The sequence below is a fragment of the Podarcis bocagei genome, assembly GCF_964188305.1.
Source record: "Podarcis bocagei genome assembly, chromosome: 14".
Taxonomy (NCBI): domain Eukaryota; kingdom Metazoa; phylum Chordata; class Lepidosauria; order Squamata; family Lacertidae; genus Podarcis; species Podarcis bocagei.
The window spans coordinates 46,865,724-46,884,896 of NC_138139.1; the positions used below are offsets into that span (position 1 = coordinate 46,865,724).

The window sequence follows — 19,173 nt, forward strand, 5'->3', positions numbered from 1 at the left end:
GGAAAACTCCAGCTCTGGGAGGAGTTCCCCCCCCTCCTTAAGGCCTAAAGAATCCGAAAGTGCTGCTCCAACTCCTCTCTTGTTTTCTCATATGGAGGATCTTTTATTTCATTATCTGTATTGCAGTGTGTTTTTCAGCCGAAATCCTGTTGTATAATCGCTCTTTTTCTTAAAACGCAAGTTGAGGTAGGATTTTAACCCTGAAGCATTCTGCCCACAGGTGGAAAGTGCGGATTAATAAGAGGATATTGCTTGTATTTCCTGTGTAAAACGCCAGGAAAGCTGAGCTGAGCTCTGTGTGTTTGTGTGTGTGTGTGTGTGTGTGTGTGTGTACGCTTGCTTGTTTTTCAGAGTCTTCTCTTCCAGCTGTGGAAGAGAAGGAAGCTGTGTAGTTATGGCGGCTGGGCCTCTTTCGTTTCTTTCCTCAAGGCTTGTAACATGTGCTTTCAGATTACCTTGGAACGATCCACTTCGGAGTGATCACAGACAAGCTGATCGCGAAGGAAGTCCCACTGACCAGCTCAGGCAGCGTCTACTTGCACAGACACGTGAACGCTTCTCTTGTGAGTAGTGCATTTTCACGTTTGCACGCCTGCGTCGCCTGCACCAGGGCTGGGGAGCCCATTTTAGCCCACGTTTACTAGTGTGCAACCTTCTGGGGGCCACATTTCGATGGTGGGTGGGGCCACTTGCAAAAGTGGGTGGAGCAGTGGATGTAACTCTTACCTTTGTACACTAGGCTCCATTGCAGCCAAGCAAAAGTTAGAAGAATCTATGTCTAAAATGCAGCAGCTTGATTTCTGGCCGGGGCTCCCTTCAGCTCTCATATAACCCCTGTTTTAAAACAACTGCACCGGTTACCAGTTCGTTTCTGGGCCAAATTTAAGGTGCTCACATTAGTGTTTAAAGCCCTAAATAACTCAGCCCCCAAATTCCTGAACGACCGCCTCCCTCCCTGCATATCCTCTCAGGTGCAAAGATGACAGAGGGGTTCCTCTGGGTTGTTCCACAGCCTTCAGACGCTTGGGGGGTTGGAGGCTTGGGAGAGGGCCTTCTCTGTGTTGGCCCCTAAGTTGTGGAACTCCCTTCCCACAGAGGTGAGCCTGGCTCCTTCCTTAGACAGCTCTTGGCCAACGCTGAGGACCCAGTCCTTGACTCTGGCTTTTGACATCTGAGATGTATATTTTTCAGACCCACCTTATTTCTGTAAAAAAAAATTGTCAAATCTTTTTTTATTGAGTTTTACAGTGCAAATTTAAATAAAAACATTAAACATCACCATCATAATTTAGAATTCCCTGAATCCTTTGACTCCCCTCTGCCCTTCCATGGTTACTATTATCAATATTTTTCAACTGCTTCACTTTTCTCTATTTTTAATAATAATCCATTTTTACCATAGTTTTTAGTACGTTACAAGCATTATTCAAATTCTGCCAAAGGTTTTAGTTGTTTACAGTGTTCTCTTAAATACATTGTAAATTTCCTCCCCATAACTTCTTAAAGCTCTTCTGTTCTTGGTTTCTGATTTTCCCGGTCAATTTTGCCAGGTTTCAGCGTAGTTTATTTCTGTAATTTTAACATGTTTATTTTACTTGTAACCTGCTTAAGACCTTAGGGTGAAAGGCAGGTTGTTGTTGTTGTTACTGTTAACGATGGTGACGATGCGCATGCACACACATCTCTCCATCCTACATCCTGGCAAGTAAGAGACATTATCACCATTCAAGAATCCGTTCCAGCCAAGCCACTCAAGGAGGTTGCAGAGCAGGGCCATCTTATAAAGCAGAGGTGCGGCAGTCAGGCACACAGGCAGTTATCTGGGGTTGCATTGGCAGACCGATGCTCCAGGGCTCAGAACAATGGGTAATCCAAAAACCTAGTGCGTGGAGGGGGAGGAGAGGTAGAGTCTAATAAAGGAAATTAGCTTACTTATGTAACAGTGGCCAAGGTCAGCATTTGTTTCGTGTTTGGAGCTACTGAGACTGTTTTCTCCTTTTATGCCAAATAATTTAATGAACCATCAGGAAGATGGTACAGCACTGTATGTAAGTGTGTAGTTTTCTCCCGCCCCCCTCCCCCCGCCTTTAATTTCAGGTAAGCAAAATCCCATGTTGCTGAAATGTTTATTTGTCATGAGCAAACTCCTTGAGTGCATTTTGCTCCCAGCCTTTCGTCCTCTCTCCTTTATCTCCAGGCTTGCTCAAGCTGGGCTGGGTGGGAAGGAAGATCGACGCTAACATAAACTTTATAAAACAGAGGGATGCCTGCTGATTGCAAGGATGTGGGCTCTTAAATCCAACCTCTCAGAAGGCAGCCCATCCAAGCGCATTCAAGGCACCTTTTTTAGTGAAGCAACACTGAAGCATCACGTGCAGTTTTAGGAAACGAAATTTACCGTGTCTTCGGGATCACATTAATAACATGCAGAGACATTTCAGTGGCTTGATAGCCTGTGTGGTTGAAAGAGTATCCTAAATCATGTTATGAGAAAATGGTCCCTCCATATAGATATATAGATTCATACACAGATGGCGGAATATCCAAATGCACAGTCCCTGTCATTTCCCCCCCAAAAAAACATTAAAACATTTCTCTACATTTATTAAATCAATAGAATAAAACACGAGCAATGGTAAAAGGAGCAGATCAAAGAATCGTGTAACAGATAGACATTTGCTGAAACTAAAATCTGCTAAAATCCCTGGATGGCTAAACATGTTTTTGCCGAGCAGCTAAAAGATTGCAGTGTTGGCACAAGATTTACCCTCCCTTCCAATCTTAGGGGACATGGGTGGCACTGTGGGTTAAACCACAGAGCCTAGGACTTGCCAATCAGAAGGTTGGCAGTTCGAATCCCCACAATGGGGTGAGCTCCTGTTTCTCAGTCCCTGCTCCTGCCAACCTAGCAGTTTGAAAGCACATCAAAGTGCAAGTAGAGAAATACCTTCTCCGGTGGGAAGGTAAAGGGTGTTTCCGTGTGCTGCTCTGGTTCGCCAGAAGCGGCTTAGTCATGCTGGCCACATGACCCGGAAGCTGTACGCCGGCTCCCTCGGCCAATAAAGCAAGATGAGCGCCGCAACCCCAGAATCAGCCACGACTGGACCTAATGGTCAGGGGTCCATTTACCTTTACCTTATCTATCTTAGGAATGAATTTTTGGTCAGACTTGAGCTAAACCAAAAATTTATCTCTGAGTGGGGGGAACAGTTCTGCCTGCTCTTTCCACTCTGCAGCTGTGCATCAGACATCAGCAGCTTTACTTCAACAGCTTTACTTCCTACCAATTCCTTGAGCTATACGAGGAATGAGGAACCTCAGGCCCAGGGGCTGAATGCAGCCCTCCCTGTACGGCCCTTGATCACACCTCTCACCAAACCTTCTTTGCACTCTCTCTGAGGATTTCTGCCCAGCTAGAGTGTGCTTTTGAATCCTGGTAATGCTCCTTGCTTGCCAAGATAGAGAGCAGTGTGTGAGTGAACCAATATTTATTGTCCTAACCGCTTTTGTTCCTGGCCCCACACACCACTGACATGTGGCCCTCAGAGGATTGCCTAGCAGGGTGTGGGGCCAGTAGGGGAAGAACTTCCTCCCAAGGGCTGCTTCCTATGTAGTGACTTGGCTGAGCTTGTTCTGCGTCTGTTGTTGGAGTTTTCCCAGTGTCTCTTCAGCCAAAGACCAAACAGTTAAGCAGCAAAGAATGTGGGAACAGGCGCCGTCCATAACTGCCTCGTTTTCCCACCATATTGTGTGATGGGTCCCTGTCAGTCTGCCATTCCTTAAGGGATGACCAAGTTTTAACTTGCCCTAATTGATAACAAATGCTGAGAGTGCTCTTCTCCCTCTTTCCAGCTCTATCCACACGAAGCGATGAACTACACAGCGGAAAATGTTTGGAAGTGGGCCCTGGAGAATCGCGAGACCTTCATCCGCTGGCTGAGACCCCATGGGGGGAAAAGTCTTTTGCTGAACAACGAGCTGAAGAAAGGACCGGCACTCTTCCTGTTTCTTCCTTTCGACCCCTTAGCGGAAAGTCATCCCCTTGTAGATGAGGTGAGCGTAAGGAGGACCCTGCTGGATAAGTTTCCAGCCAGATAGCTATGGAAGACTTAAAAACAGGACCTGGGAGCCACAGCACCCAGCATTCGGAGAACGTAGCCATTGTGGCTAGTAGCCATTCGGAGGTTTTTTTTGCGAATTTGCTTATTCTCTTTTAAATTGATGACCATCACTACCTCTTGTGGGAGCAAATTCCACAATTTACCGTATTTTTCACCCTATAAGACGCACTAGACCATAAGACGCACCTAGTTTTTGGAGGAGGAAAACAAGAAAAAAAATATTCTGAATCTCAGAAGCCAGAACAGCAAGAGGGATTGCTGCGCAGCGAAAGCAGCAATCCCTCTTCCTGTTCTGGCTTCTGGGATAGCTGCGCAGCCTGCATTCGCTCCATAAGACGCACACACATTTCCCCTTACTTTTTAGGAGGGAAAAAGTGAGTCTTATCGAGCAAAAAATACGGTAATTGTGTGAAGCAGTGCTTTGTTTTTTGTCAGTCCACAAAGCTTTGAAGATCTGGCATGCCAGCTTGGAACTGCCCCCCCCCCCATAAACGTATGATAGATAGAATGGAGTGGGGAGGGAGCCTGCATTTAAGATACACCACCTGTTTAAAAGAATCAAGTGATGGGAGTGATGCTTAGCTGTTTATAGTGCCAAGGTGCTACTGTGCATCAGAAGAGGCAAGACTGGGCTCGAGAGATGCCTCGCCTGACTCGGCACAAGGCAGCTCTGAATGTTCATGTGCAATGAAAGAGTCCCTGGGGTATCGTTTGCTCATATGCAGGCAGGCTTGCTCAGGCAGAAAATGGGACTCTCTGCGAGCTTCAGGCCCCTAGTTCTAGGGAGTTCAGATAGTGCCCTGAACCAGTCCTTGCTCTGATAGGTGATCTCTTTTTCTAAATGTAGCTGGAAGGAAAGTGTCTTTCTCAGTGGGGCCATCCTGCAAAAGAAGGCATTGGTGTGTGTTTGCAGGGAGGGTATCCCTATGAAACAGGTGTAGGAGATTCTGGGCAAAGCTCTATCTGGAGGCAAGAGACTGTTCTCATTTAGCAGGAGGAAAGCAAAGCAAATACACTTAGGGTATTGGTGAACTTCAACACAGACACAAGTTTTTCTTTGCTTCAGTGTGGTCGAAGGTAAGCCACCGTTTATCACCTTCAGAGGAGTCAAGTGATTTTGGCCACGGACATTTAATAACATTGGCTGACTCCAAAGCAAATTCCTTCGCGTTGCCCTCTTGCAGGGCAAAGGAAGAGCTATAAGCATGTTGTTTTGGGAGGCAGGGATGGAAAGGTTAACGGATTTGCAAAGAACTCACAGCAGGTCAGCCTCAGAATCGGAACAAGGTCTCCTGCATCCCTTGCTTCCATTTCCACCCTCTGCTCACTCCTGTGCTGCCTTAAGCGTTGCTGACGCTGAAGCTGGTTTAATTGGCTTTCTGAACTAAGGGAGAGGGGAATGAAGCTGTCAGGGCAGGTTAGAGATAACGGCCTGCCTATCTTCTGGAGGTCCTTCTGCAGCCTCTGCATAAGCAGGGCAAAGTGAGGGCAGTTGTGTGTTCTTCTCTCTGTGTGTGCTTTTTAATTGAGGCACCTTGAGCTCCTTGGAGGAAAGGTGAGGTGTAAGCAGAATAGTTATTAGCCAGCCTGCCCTCAGACACCTCCGCAAATCAATTCTGGCAAATCAACAGCCTGGAACGAAGAAGCAAAGGAACAGACTGCCTTCCTGGGTTGCTTGGAGGCAGACGTAGCTCCCTCCAGGTGAGAAGCTACTGACAAGCCAAGCAGAAAAAGTGCATCTTTGCCTGTCTGCGTCAGATGCACAGCAAGCTTACATAATTTCACAGGATGCTTCGCCCTCTTTCCCCAGGATGGTGACCCTCCAGACAGTTGTTGGCCTACATTTCCCATCATCCCTCAGCTTGGGCCAGGCTGACTGATGGGAGCAGGAGTCCCTCAGCTTCTGGAGGGCCACAAGTTCCTCTTCCCTGCCACGTGCAAATGTGGGGAGTAACGTATGCATCTGCAAACTAAAAAAAAAAAAAAACCACTTTAAAAAACAAAACCTGTCCCAGCCTCATCCTGTTCTTGAAAATCCCAAGTGCTTCTCCTGGCCAGAGATGACTCCAGCTGCCTTGCACGGCTTCCTTTCGCTTTCAGGGGGCCTCTTATGTAATTTGTTTACAGTAAGGGTTGCTTTGTGATTTTCCTTCCCGCTTGGGGAGAGCTTTGTTTCCCGGGCGGCCGCATGGCAAGAAACTCCCCGTTCCAGCATCTCTGCCAGCGCAGCTCAGAAAGTCCTGCACATCCCTCTGCACAGGCCGTCTTGGAATTGTTGCTCTGCCATCCCTCCTTGTTTCACAGCACCGGCTTCATCTGGGCCAAACTAAATGCTGTAAGAGACGCCACCCAATATCTTCCTTTTCTTTCTCGTTCTCCAACCGAGCAGCATGTGGCAACTTGCTGCTTGCACATCACCCAGCCCTTGCCTCGTGGCACAGCGACAGCACCTCTTGCGTGGGATTGAGAGTGAGCAAAGAGACAGGCATCACATCGTCACTCGTTGGGGCTTGCATTTTGCCAACAGCCCTCCTCCTCATCCGCTCAGAATGGAAAGGGTGGCCTAAAGGAGGCTCTTTGGGGTCTTTGCCTGTATTTTTTCATTTTTAACAACAAACCTTTAAAAACCAGCAGGTTCGAACAGCTTTGGAACTGACAAGCTCAGAAAAGTAGACAGAAATCACTATGCATTGTAACCTAAAGGGTAGAGAGATTTTTTGTGGCCTCTGTGTGACCGTTCTTCAGCTCAGCCCTGGAATTCAATATTCCCTTCTTTCTTTATTTTTTTTATAAAATATTTATTAATTTTTTTTGAAATATAACAGTAAAAATGAAAAAGAAAAAAAGAAAAATACAAAATAAAAACAGTTAAAAACATACATATTTTCTTTTACTTATTTTCTTTTAGCTTATTTCCCGGACCTCCTCATACCTCCCTTTTTTGTATTCCACTTCAATTTATTGGTTCAGCAAATCCTTACCATTAGATTTTAACCCATTTATAACCCTTTTTTCATATTCTCTTAAATCATTACTGCTGGAAACCCCTTAGTTGCTATCCAACATCATTCTATCATTCATTAATTTTACAATATTTCTGTAGATAGTCTTTAAATTTCTTCCAGTCTTCTTCCACCGACTCTTCTCCCAGGTCTCAGATTCTGCCAGTCATTTCTGCCAATTCCATATAGTCCATCACCTTCATCTGCCATTCTTCCAAAGTGGGTAGATCTTGTGTCTTCCAATACTTTGCAATAAGTATTCTTGCTGCTGTATTCTTGCTCCCTTCTTTCTTTAAAAAAAACCACACAAACACTTAAATGGGGCAGGTGGCTAATTATTTAAGTAGCCCTAAAACTACTTTTGGTGCAGGCAAGACTGGAGCTTTGCCTGTAATATACACATTAGCTCACTTGCCTGGGTCAGCTGATGCTATTTACTCTTCCCAAAGTGTGTCCTGGCTTCTGCTTCTGGGCTGAGGTGTTGCTTGAAAATTGAAGCAGAGCAGCCTTTGAGCGAATAACCGTGCATTGTTGCAGAGATTGCTCAAAGTCAGTGGTTTTCAAATACTGAGATTCCTTGGAAGCTTCCCAAGGATCTGTAAATATTGATATTGAAGGCAGAGCCATGGGGAGAATAATGGGGTGTTTTCTAGGTTGCGATGCTTGTAGCATAGAACCGTGGGACAGTTTGAGTGTATTCTAGAATATGGCAACACACAGGTTTTTTTCCCCCAGGGACAAACTGAGAGGGAAAGGGTGATAACTTTGCCAATTGTCTTTGGTTTCCTCCCTCCTCCTGATATTATAACGGTGGCCTGGTAAGACGAGGAGAAATGTCCATACGGCTTTCTTTTCTCCTCCTAGATCTCGGAATTGGCTTTGGAATACAAGCGCTGCAACAGAAGCCATGCAGGGGAAGCGGGTACTGGGCATTTGCAAGGAGGAGCATCCTCAGAGTCCGGCATCCGCCTCCCTCTGGCCGAAGCCATCTCCATCGCTAAGTCCCCTTGCTGCAACACAGTGGTGCTGCCTCCCCAGTGGCACTCGATCACCCGGACCCACAACGTCTGCGAGCTGTGCATCAACCAGACCGTTGGGGTCAGGCCCAGCCGCCTGGGAGGCCTGCACTGCAACTTCTTGGAGATAGAAGCAGCCTTGGACTCGTTCTACCTCAAGGAGAGGACCTTTTTCCAAGTGATGTCCAAGACGGATTCCTTGTGCAGCAACTTCCTCAGCTTTTACAGCCCTTTCAGCTACTACACCGCGTGCTGTAGGACAGTGAGCGGGACCCCGCTGGGCTTCTCCGGCTCCGAGGAATTGGCTCTTGCTTCCCATGGGAAGAGATGGAAAGACGATCCCCAAAGCTCTATTCCTCACATTGAGGACAGGAGTGGTCTTATCCCGGAAAATGCCCTCTGCGACACTTACGTGACCGGCCTGAGTTGCAGGACTAACAAGACCTTGAACCTATACCTGCTGGATTCAAATCTCTTCTGGTTGTACGCGGAGAGGCTGGGAGCATCAAGGTCTGCTCCGGTGAAGGAGTTTGCTGCCATTGTGGACCTCAAGGAAGAGACACACTATATCCTGGATCAGGACCAGGCCTTGCTGAAATCTAACCTAGGTATAGTACGACCGCCTCATTAGTTCCAAAGTTTGGGTGCAGATGTCACTGTTACTAAAAGCACGGCCCAAGTTTGCAGGGAAATTAGACTACTGATTTAAAATGGTTTCTGTTTGGCCTCTCCTACTTCGTTTTTAACACCACTGCTCATCAAGATTTGATTCCAGGACGCTTTTAACGGTTTTTAAAAGGCATCAGATATATAAAACCACGAGTAAAAGATGAAATCAGTGATTCTTAGAAGTATGTTAAAAGTGCTATAAAAGACCTCTTTTGGGGGGGGGGGTTAACACAGAATAGCAAGTATTGTATATTTCTGTATAAGTCAAGGTTTTTTTCTTTAAAAATTATGTTTAAAAATGGGGGTCGTCTTGTACACGGATAGTGTAGAGGGTGGACGGGCGATTGGTTGCAGCTGCGAGCAAAAGATTGTCAGCAGCTCTTGGGTGTTTGATTGGCAATGGCTGTTGTTGATTGGCTGCCCTTGTGGCGATTGGGTGGGCGGTTGGAGGCTTTTCCCCCAACTGTCGGCAACCCCCCCCCCAAAAAAAAGCTCAACAAGTCTGGGCAATCCTCCCCAAAAAATCTTAACCACTCTACAACTCTTGGCTATCTCCCCCCATTTTCCTAATTTGGAATCCCCCAAAACAGGGGGTGTCTTATACACGGAAAAATACGGTAATATTGGCCCCTGACATCTGGTCCAATCCCCTGCAATGCAGGAATCTCGACACGTGGAGGTCCTCCCTTCCTGCTGGAGGATATTCGTTTCTTGCTCTTCAAACTTTTATTTGGCTAACATCACTGCCAAGGCTGATTTCTCAGAACAGCCAGGCATGTTGAGCAGACCCTGTGAAGGCTGCCTTAATAGCCAAAGAGGCATACAGCCTGCTAAACCCAGGCTGGAAAGGGCAGGAGCAGGGATGGGAAACTTGTCCGTCTGCCCCCCCCCCTCTCCTGGTGTTATAGAATCATAGAGTTGAAAGGGATCATGAGGGTCCAGCAACATCTGGAGGCCAACAGGTTGTCCACCCTACTCTGACTCTCACTTCCTGATGGGTGGACATGCAAGGAAGGGCCTTCCTGGTGGTGGTGCCGAGGCTCTGGAATTCATTCCTTCAGGAGGGTCCACTTAGTTCTTTCCTCATTGGTGCAGTGCACAGCAGTTACTGTCCATCTCTCTTGTGCTTTTATTTTGGCTCAGTGATGGCCGAACTTGGCCCTCCAGCTGTTTTGGGACTACAGTTCCCATCATCCCTGACCACTGGTCCTGTTAGTTAGGGAGGATGGGAGTTGTAGTCCCAAAACAGCTGGAGGGTCAAATTTGGCCATCACTGTTTTGGCTGCTCTTAACATTACATGAAATGTTGCCTTTCAGAAAATCTGTTTCATTGCACCATTTCCTTTTATTGTACTAGATGCCTCGTTGGGGTGGGGTGTGGGGTTCCCAGCCCTGGACAGGAAGGGTTCCTAAATTACAGCTTACATTGCCAACGGTATGCTTGACTTTTAGGAGCCCCTGCTGTTACAGTGTGCCGTGCAATACATGCGTGTGCATGCTCTGACATGACAAGAGATTTCCCTATCAAATGCAGTTCTCCGCTCACCTTAGAGACTCGCACACACTTAACGCTCCCACCCCCTTGAAACTGCTTGATAATAGTAGAAGACACCCTATTGGGTTGTTGTTTTTTTTGAGGCAGCAGCGAAATTTTGACAAAAAGAAGCCGAACCCTGCGAATTGAGTAAGATAGTTCAGCAGAATTCTCGCTTGATTTGAACAACAAATGGATGCAAATGGATTCAGGGAGGTGCTGTGCAGCGCTCAGTACCTTTCTGACCTCTCTAGATTTTTCTACGCATTGGACATGTTCTGCTCGACAACCTAAGGACTAGATACTTAGGTTTGTTGTTGTTAAACTGAGATTCTGAGGGTACTCACCCTAATGCCACATTCTATGCATGTGGAAACCCAAAATATAACACCACCCTAACAACAGTTGAGGGGGATATTTCTGTTTTTTGCTGCAACCTCCTGAAACAGCCCACAGACATAATCCTGCCAAGATGCTTCTCAGACCTAAAACTTGCTTCCATGTTACGTTGTCAAGCCTAGAAGCTCAAAATAACCTCCTGAACGTGGACTCTTTTTTTTTTTTTAGAAACCTTCATTCAAAACTACAGCGTTTTGTACAGTCCTTTAAAAAGACACCTTGTTGGCAACAGGAGGCCAAGCCGCGTTCGATCTCAACATGTCATTAGAGAAATTTTCACCGATACTTTCCATGAGGTCACGTTGAGGAGCGAAAAGGTAAGGCTCTCTAGGCTCCAGCGGTCGGTTGCCTCCTCCTGCCTCCATGGCTGATTCTTTGTTTTGCATCTGAACGACATGGTCATGCCCTGGGGAATAACAGCCACACCTTGACGATGTCCTAAAAAGCAATTGGAAAATGACTCCTATCTCATCTGACCTGGCATGGTGCAAAGAAAGGTTTGCTTAGCACAGCTTAGCTGCCCCCAACCCCCGCTCTAGGTCCACAACAGAGGTAGCCTGAGAGCCCTGAAAGGTTAATTTTTAATCCCCCCCCCCATCCAACTTAACAAATTTTGTTGTGAGTTGGAGTGGGGAGTTTCCTTCTGCGTTTGTGTCCACAACTGGAAAACCAGAAAGGGGCCCTTGTAAACATAGCTCAGTGGCGTTAACAAAAATGTGGGGAGATGGGGTGCCACAGTGAAAGAAAACGACAACATCTAATCTTCCCTTCATCAAACTCAGGACATTTTGCTGGTCTACTATGCTCCTTGGTGTGGCTTCTGCATGTCTCTCAATCACATCTTCATCCAGCTCGCCCGGATCCTGCCTGCTGATAACTTCCTTGTGGCGAGGTGAGTTTTTCTCCCTTCTTTCCATTACATTAAGATACTCTTGGGACTGTGTATGCCAGCCTTCCTCAACCGGGTGCCCTCCAGATGTTTAAGGCTGCAATTCCCATCAGCTCCAGCCTGGGGACAATGGGAGCTTTAGTCCAAAACATCTGGAGGGCACCAGCTTGGGAAAGGCTGGTGTGTGCTCTTAATCAAAGTGTAAGCCACACTTTCCATGTCTTGATCAGCTGCCCAAGTTAGGGGATTGTGTTTTATTCTGTGAGTCTTTAGTGGGTATGTGGAGCCAGGCAGAGCCACAAAGCCCCATTTTCAGGTTTGGGGAAGTCCTCCATCAGCCCCATCTGCTTTTGGGGGTTTACCAAGCCACTGCTTGTACAAAAAAGTGAAACTGCAGAATGAAACACATCCATGAGAAGAAAATTCTACAGCTGTCCTCTAGCTTTTTATCTGGAAGCCAAACATAACACACAAGACCCCAGTAATAATAATAATAATAATAATAATAATAATAATAATAATAATAATAATAATAATTTATTATTTATACCCCGCCCATCTGGCTGGGTTTCCCCAGCCACTCTGGGCGGCTTCCAAAAGAATATTAAAATACTGTGATACATCAAACATTAAAAGCTTCCCGAAACAGGGCTGCCTTCAGATGTCTTCTAAAAGTCTGGTAGTTGTTGTTCTCTTTGACATCTGGTGGGAGGGCGTTCCACAGGGAGGGCACCACTACCGAGAAGGCCCACTGCCTGGTTCCCTGCAACTTGGCTTCTCGCAGTGAGGGAACCGCCAGAAGGCCCTCGGTGCTGGACCTCAGTGTCCGGGTAGAACGATGGAGGTGGAGACGCTCCTTCAGGTATACTGGACCGAGGCCGTTTAGGGCTTTAAAGGTCAGCACCAACACTTTGAATTGTGCTCGGAAACGTACTGGGAGCCAATGTAGGTCTTTCAAGACCGGTGTTATATGGTCTCGGCGGCCGCTCCCAGTCACCAGTCTGGCTGCTGCATTCTGGATTAGTTGTAGTTTCCGGGTCACCTTCAAAGGTAGCCCCACGTAGAGTGCATTGCAGTAGTCCAAGCGGGAGATAACCAGAGCATGCACCACTCTGGCGAGGCAGTCCGCAGGCAGATAGGGTCTCAGCCTACGTACCAGATGGAGCTGGTACACAGCTGCCCTGGACACGGATTTAACCTGTGCCTGCATGGACAGCTGTGAGTCCAAAATGACTCCCAGGCTGCGCACCTGGTCCTTCAGGGGCACAGTTACCCCATTCAGGACCAGGGAATCCTCCACACCTGTTAAGCTGAGTAACATCCCTAGTTTTTGATAAAGGGAAGAACTGAACAATTTTTACTGGGCACACTCAAGTGGGGGCAAGAGCCTTAAGCCCAAATGCTGATGCTGAACTAGAGGAAACTGCCCCACAAATAACAATAGTTTAATGAGAAAAGCTGGTGCTTGGATTGATTCACACATAATACTAAGTCATGATGTGCTTAGACAGATGTGGTCTGTTTGAACATGCAAATGCAGCCCACCAGACTTACCATGGCTGGCTTGTTTTTTGTCAGCAAACCTCGATTCATTGGCTTAGAAACCACAGTTTGTTGTAACTACGGATTGGCATTATGCCTGAACCCAGCAGCCTTGCTTAGCCTGGTTTCTTTGGTCACCCTGACCCATATGCTTCCTAAGTTACAGAGCCAAGAGCAGTGGAAAACAAACCAAGCTTTGGAGAAATGTGCCCAAGGCCTTGAACAAATCACTAAGTGAGGGTTGGAAGAAGAGTAGTTTTTGGTGCAAAAGGTCCAGACTGCCTGGGTACCTTGAGCTGTGTTTGGTCAGTTTCCGTCAGCCATTGTGAAGCTTGGCCTATTCCATGTGCAGCCTGCACACATTTCCTTCCCTTCTATACATCCTGCCCTATGAAATCACTCTGATATTTAAAAGGTTATTGGTAATTCACTCTTAGTTGGTTCAATTTTCTCCATGTACGAGAACGAGAGCTTGCATTTAGGATGGCCCTGGGATTCTTCTGTGTCAAGCCCTGAGTAGCTCTCAGGGCTTGACACTCTCTTCAGTGTGGTGTAGTGGTTCAGAGCGGTGGACTCATAATCTGGTGAACCGGGTTCGCTTCCCCGCTCCTCCACCTGCAGCTGCTGGGTGACCTTGGGCTAGTCACACTTCTCTGAAGTCTCTCAGCCCCACTCACCTCACAGAGTGTTTGTTGTGGGGGAGGAAGGGAAAGGAGATTGTGAGCCACTTTGAGACTCCCTAGGGTAGTGATAAAGCGGGATATCAAATCCAAACTACTCCTCCTCCTCCTCCTCCTCTCTCTCTCTCTCTCTCTCTCTCTCTCTCTCATCAGCATGACTCAAGGACAATTGCTGGGCAGATTATACAGATGTATATTTTAAGCCCTGCCCTTTGAAGAAACTGCTCAACAGTTAATTAAATGCATGATCTGCAAACCCCCACCCCACCCGGCAAGTTTTGCTTGTTCACCCACCTTATTTCCAAGATAAATAACAAGTCCATCTCTCTCTTATTTTATTCATTTATTTCTGCTTTCTCAAACTTTCCATCTGCGTCCAGGCCGCCTCTTTTGCTTGCCCTTGAAGGAAGCATATTCCATCTTTTCGTAGCTTGAAGTTTAATCTCTTCCCGTAGTTTCCACAGTATCTTTAAGAATATCTTTCTGACTCTGCTGGTGATGATTGTTGGCCGTGTGTGCCATATTCGTTATTTTAGACTAGTAATGTGTGTCAGGAGAACTGAATCCATATTTGTTTGTTGATTTATTAACTGCGTATAGAAAACCCATAATTAAACAAGAAAAGAAACAACAAAAAAGAGAAACTTCAATGTCACCATAGTGCAGTGTAGTATTACACCCTATTCTGGCAATGAAGTTGCAGGAATGCCCCTCCAGAAAGTTGTGTCCAGGGTGGGGGTGGGGTGTTCCCCACCCCTTGAGTTGTGTAACAGATGAGCAGGTACCAAGTTTGAACAAAAATATCCATCAGAGCCACTCCCCTGGCTTCCCTGCATTCTTGAGTAAGCTTATCATCAAGTGCTAATTGCCAGACTGTCTCATACCAAGTTTTAACAGAAAGATTGCCCACTTCCTTCCAATTTCCAGTCTGACCACTGCTAAGCATATCATTACTAATGGTTTGCAGTATCTGGGGAATAATGTCTCCTGAGAAAAGGTGGAGAGGAACGTCAGGCAGAATCGTTTGTCTAATTAGCCAAGTATAGAAAAAAATGTGGAGCCAAATGTGGAGTTCCAAACACACCCACCATTGATAAAACCCATGTGTTTCATATACCCTCCAGTGAAGTGGGGACTTAGAGTTAATGTAAATGAGCTTGCCTGGGGTCCAATGCCAGGGGTGGCTCAGTTTGAGCATAGCCCCTTTATTGAGTGCTGAGGTAGCTGACAGAGAAACCCGAGACCACATGCCAGACTATTGAGTTTCTGGAACTGGGTGGCCAGGATCGGATTCCCATGCCAGTAGCCATCCCCATACTTAATATTCAGCAAAAGTGTATACACCTTAGAGACCATCGCCTTAAGGCACTTAGCAGCTGGCCTAAGATCTTCAAAGGCTTCTCAGGGTGCATGGAGCACCGTTTATCCTTAATAACCAGTTGGCAAGGGAGGAAATTTGGAACCAATTAACACAGAGATGCCTTAGGGCAGGCACCCCCAAACTTCAGCCCTCCAGATGTTTTGGACTACAATTCCCATCATCCCAACCAGGGAGAAGAGTCGGTGGAAGAAGATTGGAAGAAATTTAAAGACTATTTACAGAAATATTGCAAAATTAATGAATGTTAGAATGATGTTTGATTGAAGTTAAGTGGTTTCTAGCTGTAATGGTATAAAAATATGGAAAAATTGGATTTTTAATAGGTAAAAATTTAATGCTACAATATATTAAGATTAAAGATCAGGATAATAAGGAGGGAAAGGAATTGCTGAACTAATAAATTGAACTGGAATACAAAAAAGGGAGGTATGAGGAGGTCCGGGAAACAAGTAAATGAAAGATAAGTGACGAAAAGATGGAATTATTTTTAACTGTTTTTTATTTTTTATTTTTCATTATGTAATACTGTGAAAACTTTAATAAATATTTATATATATAAAAAAATACAATTCCCATCATCCCTGACCACTGGTCCTGTTAGCTAGGGATCATGGGAGTTGTAGGCCAAAACATCTGGAGGGCCGCAGGTTGGGGGTGCCTGCCTTAGGGCATCTTGACGTTTTCCAATAGAGAGGGGCTTCCCGTCAAAACAAAGGTCACGTACCACGGTTGACTTCTCTGTTTCCAAGAGTAGAATCAAGGACAAGAGGTTCCGGTGAGCCCCGAAGCCCCCACTCATAGGAGGCAACACCTGCTGCCTCTCTGTACGAGTCACTGCTCTGAGAGCACCTCCTTCCAGCCTTCCCCTTCTCTTCACTGCAGAAATACTTGCAATTGGATGGCCTTGCAGGAGCAGAACGTTAAAATGGTAATGCCAGGAAGTCAGTGTGATAAACATACTCATGCTTAAGTATGTGCTCGGCCACTGAGTTTATGGTCCTCTATAATCAGTGTGTTTGTATTTGTTTTGCTCTCATAACAGGATTGATGTTTCTCAGAACGACCTTCCCTGGGAATTCATGACTGACCGCCTACCCAGCATTCTGTTTTTCCCTCATGATCGGTAAATTTCCCCTTTTCTGGTTCTTTCTTCTGTGTTTTGAGGTTAAAATGGATCATCTATGCAGGGTACCTTGGGTTACAGACGCTTCAGGTTACAGACTCCGCTAACCCAGAAATAGTACCTCGGGTTAAGAACTTTGCTTCAGGATAAGAACAGAAATCGCATGGCGGCAGCGGGAGGCCCCATTAGCTAAAGTGGTGCTTCAGGCTAAGAACAGTTTCAGGTTAAGAATGGATCTCCAGAACAAATTAAGTTCTTAACCCAAGGTACCACTGTATTGACTGTTGCCTTAAAGCAGGGACACACTCCTCTCTCCTCCTCCTCTCTCCACCCTGACCAGTGGCTTGCCAGTGGAGGCTGCCTAGGGGCTTCCATTGCCTGTCAGCTTCCTCTTCCTCTTTTGAGTTCCCTTTGTAGAACTCAGCCGGGAGGTAGCTGAGCGGACAACAAGAATTCGTTGACTCTGCCTTTCATTGGCTCCACCTGTTGTCAATCTCTCTGCCTTCTGCCCAGCAGGCACCAGCCACCACTGGTCTGAACCAATCACTTGCAAAGGGCTTTCAAAAATTAAGCCTGCATGCAGCCCATGGGGCACAGATTGCATCCCCCGCCCCAAACCACCCCGGCTGTAAAAAGAATAGAGCGGTCAAGGCTTCTCTTGGTTTTCCATAGGCATGCTGTGTTAACTTTCCATTCAGGGAGGCGGGCCTCGTGCCAGTTCTCAGCAGATCCTGCTTAGAAGTCCTTGCTGAATGGAAAAACAAAGCCCCGAGCTCAGTCCATGTAGGCCTCTTCCAGAAAGCAATCATTTGCGAAGCCTGGGTTTAAATTCCTGCAATACATAACCTGAAACGGGCAACAAACCAGTCTAATCAAGGCGGCTCCATTTCCACCACCGCCACTTTCCTCCTGGCGCTCAGCCATGAAGATTTCAGAAAGCTCTGTTGACCTTATTCCAGACAGCCTTATCACCACCACCACCCTTGCAAAGTAGGTCAGTATTATCTTCTTGTCGCTCTGCCCAGGAGGTGGAACCGACTTAAGAGACTCAGCAGCTGCCTGAGGGTACCTTGTCATAGCAGAGGGAAGGTCTGAAGCAGGGACCTCTCAGCCTTTTAGCCGCTATTTTTATTTTCCCCGGAGGAATTCTGAGCAAAGGCTGCAGTTTCAGCGGCAGGATCAAAACCCCGCTGCTATCCCCTTGTTCCGCGTGCAGAAATAGACATGCTGCTCATGTGCCCTTCCTTGCTCTGTAATCTGGAGTGCTCGAGGGGGGCTGGGAATGCTGGCTCTAGTTCAATGACAAGTTAATTAATCTAATTCTTTTGCTTTTATTGCCTTGGAAGAGAAAGAATGCAGTTAGCCACAGGTCCCCTTGCCTGTGCCTGCAGTTGTTTTGGATTCCCCCACCTCCAGCTTCTTAGTGGTAGTTCGTGTCTTGCATCTAAGATGCAGCTGACATTGCTCATATAAAGCCCCAGAGGTCCGTTCTGTGTTGTCTGTAGTAATGGAGTCAGTGTGCACTTCTGCAAATCTATCAATGTGCCGATTAGGAACATTTCATTTCATTTGCACGGGGAAGTCTGATGTTGCCAGAGGGATATATAATGTATATGTGGGATTCAACAGATGTGCAGCTTGGACCGTGCTTGTCCAAAGTTCACGCAGCTGCTTTCGTGAACGTGTTTTATGTTCTTGCCCCTGCTTTGTTTTCCTCTCTCTTCCCACTCTGGTTGCAGAGTCAGGGGAAGTTCAATTCTGTAGGAAAAACAAAGCTCACAGTAGGTGACCCATAAAGTTGCAACTGGGACGTCTTCAAGCAAGGGCAAAAGCCGCTGGCTGGGCTTGTCAGGGCCAAGATCCTCAGCTTGCCAGCCTCTCACTCCGTGGGAGCAGAGCAGGGCAAGGCAAGAGGGGAGCAGCAGCTTTTTCGCAAGCAAGATTTCACAAGCCAGCCTGCTGCCGCTGCCGAGCACAGCCAGTATTTCTTGCCCTTCTTGCTTCTGGGATGGAAACTGCCTGGGCAGATGCTGCAGGCAATTTGATTAAGCTGTCCTAAGTTTAGTATCTATCACAGAGTTCTAAAGGAAATACTGTACCAGTTTATTGCACTGCCAAGCTGATTCCCCTTTGGACTACAGTCCCCCCCCCCAGCACAGCTGATGGGAACTGTAGTCCAGAACACCCAGAGGAACCAGCTTGGCGTGATTGCACAAGAGACGGTGCACCAGGTTGCCTGCCATGTGAAACACCACGAAGCAATCAACAGGGGCTTCTCAGCACATCTGAAACAGGTGTCTGTGGATAAGTGAGCCATCTAGAAAAATGGTTTTGTGTATGTGGACTTCTTAGTAAGGCAATTCCAGCTCTATTTTCCTGAGGCTCCAGTTGTGGCATGTTTGAGCCACACAACTTTTATCTCCCTCCTGGATCCCAGTGCTTAGAAGCATGCACAAGACTGCGCTAGGAACACCTCTTCCAAAATCGCATCCTAGGATGCGGCTTCCGTAGCAGGGCAGGCAGTTTCCGTCCAACACATTCCTGCCCGACTGGAAGCACTGAGAGCTTCTTATGTATTTTATCTGGTTGCAGTCCCTCCAGCAACTCTGCTGTTAGTGTTATACCCTCCTCCCCGGTATGTGGATATCTCAGAGACTTGTAACTCACTGTTACATCTGAACTAAAATGGCCCTTCCACACTGGAAGAACCATTTTGAGGGCAAAGGGGAGGATGAGCTTGTGGTTGTTTTTTTTTAAGCAACCCTTGTTTTGCAACCTCTCCCTTTGGGAGGTGGACTGTTGCCATCAACAATTCCA

General features: G+C 46.7%; 1 protein-coding gene across 1 annotated transcript in view; it reads left to right on the plus strand.

Annotated features, from left to right (window-relative positions):
- Window positions 1–19,173, plus strand: part of TXNDC11 (thioredoxin domain containing 11) — a 41,340-nt gene that overhangs the window by 21,069 nt on the left and 1,098 nt on the right. Inside the window, exons 6-11 of the mRNA XM_081169433.1 lie at window positions 451–563; window positions 3,853–4,053; window positions 7,988–8,747; window positions 10,910–11,058; window positions 11,524–11,633; window positions 16,276–16,356. Of these exons, the coding sequence (XP_081025559.1) occupies window positions 451–563; window positions 3,853–4,053; window positions 7,988–8,747; window positions 10,910–11,058; window positions 11,524–11,633; window positions 16,276–16,356 (1,414 nt within the window). The remainder of the gene's footprint in view (window positions 1–450; window positions 564–3,852; window positions 4,054–7,987; window positions 8,748–10,909; window positions 11,059–11,523; window positions 11,634–16,275; window positions 16,357–19,173) is intronic.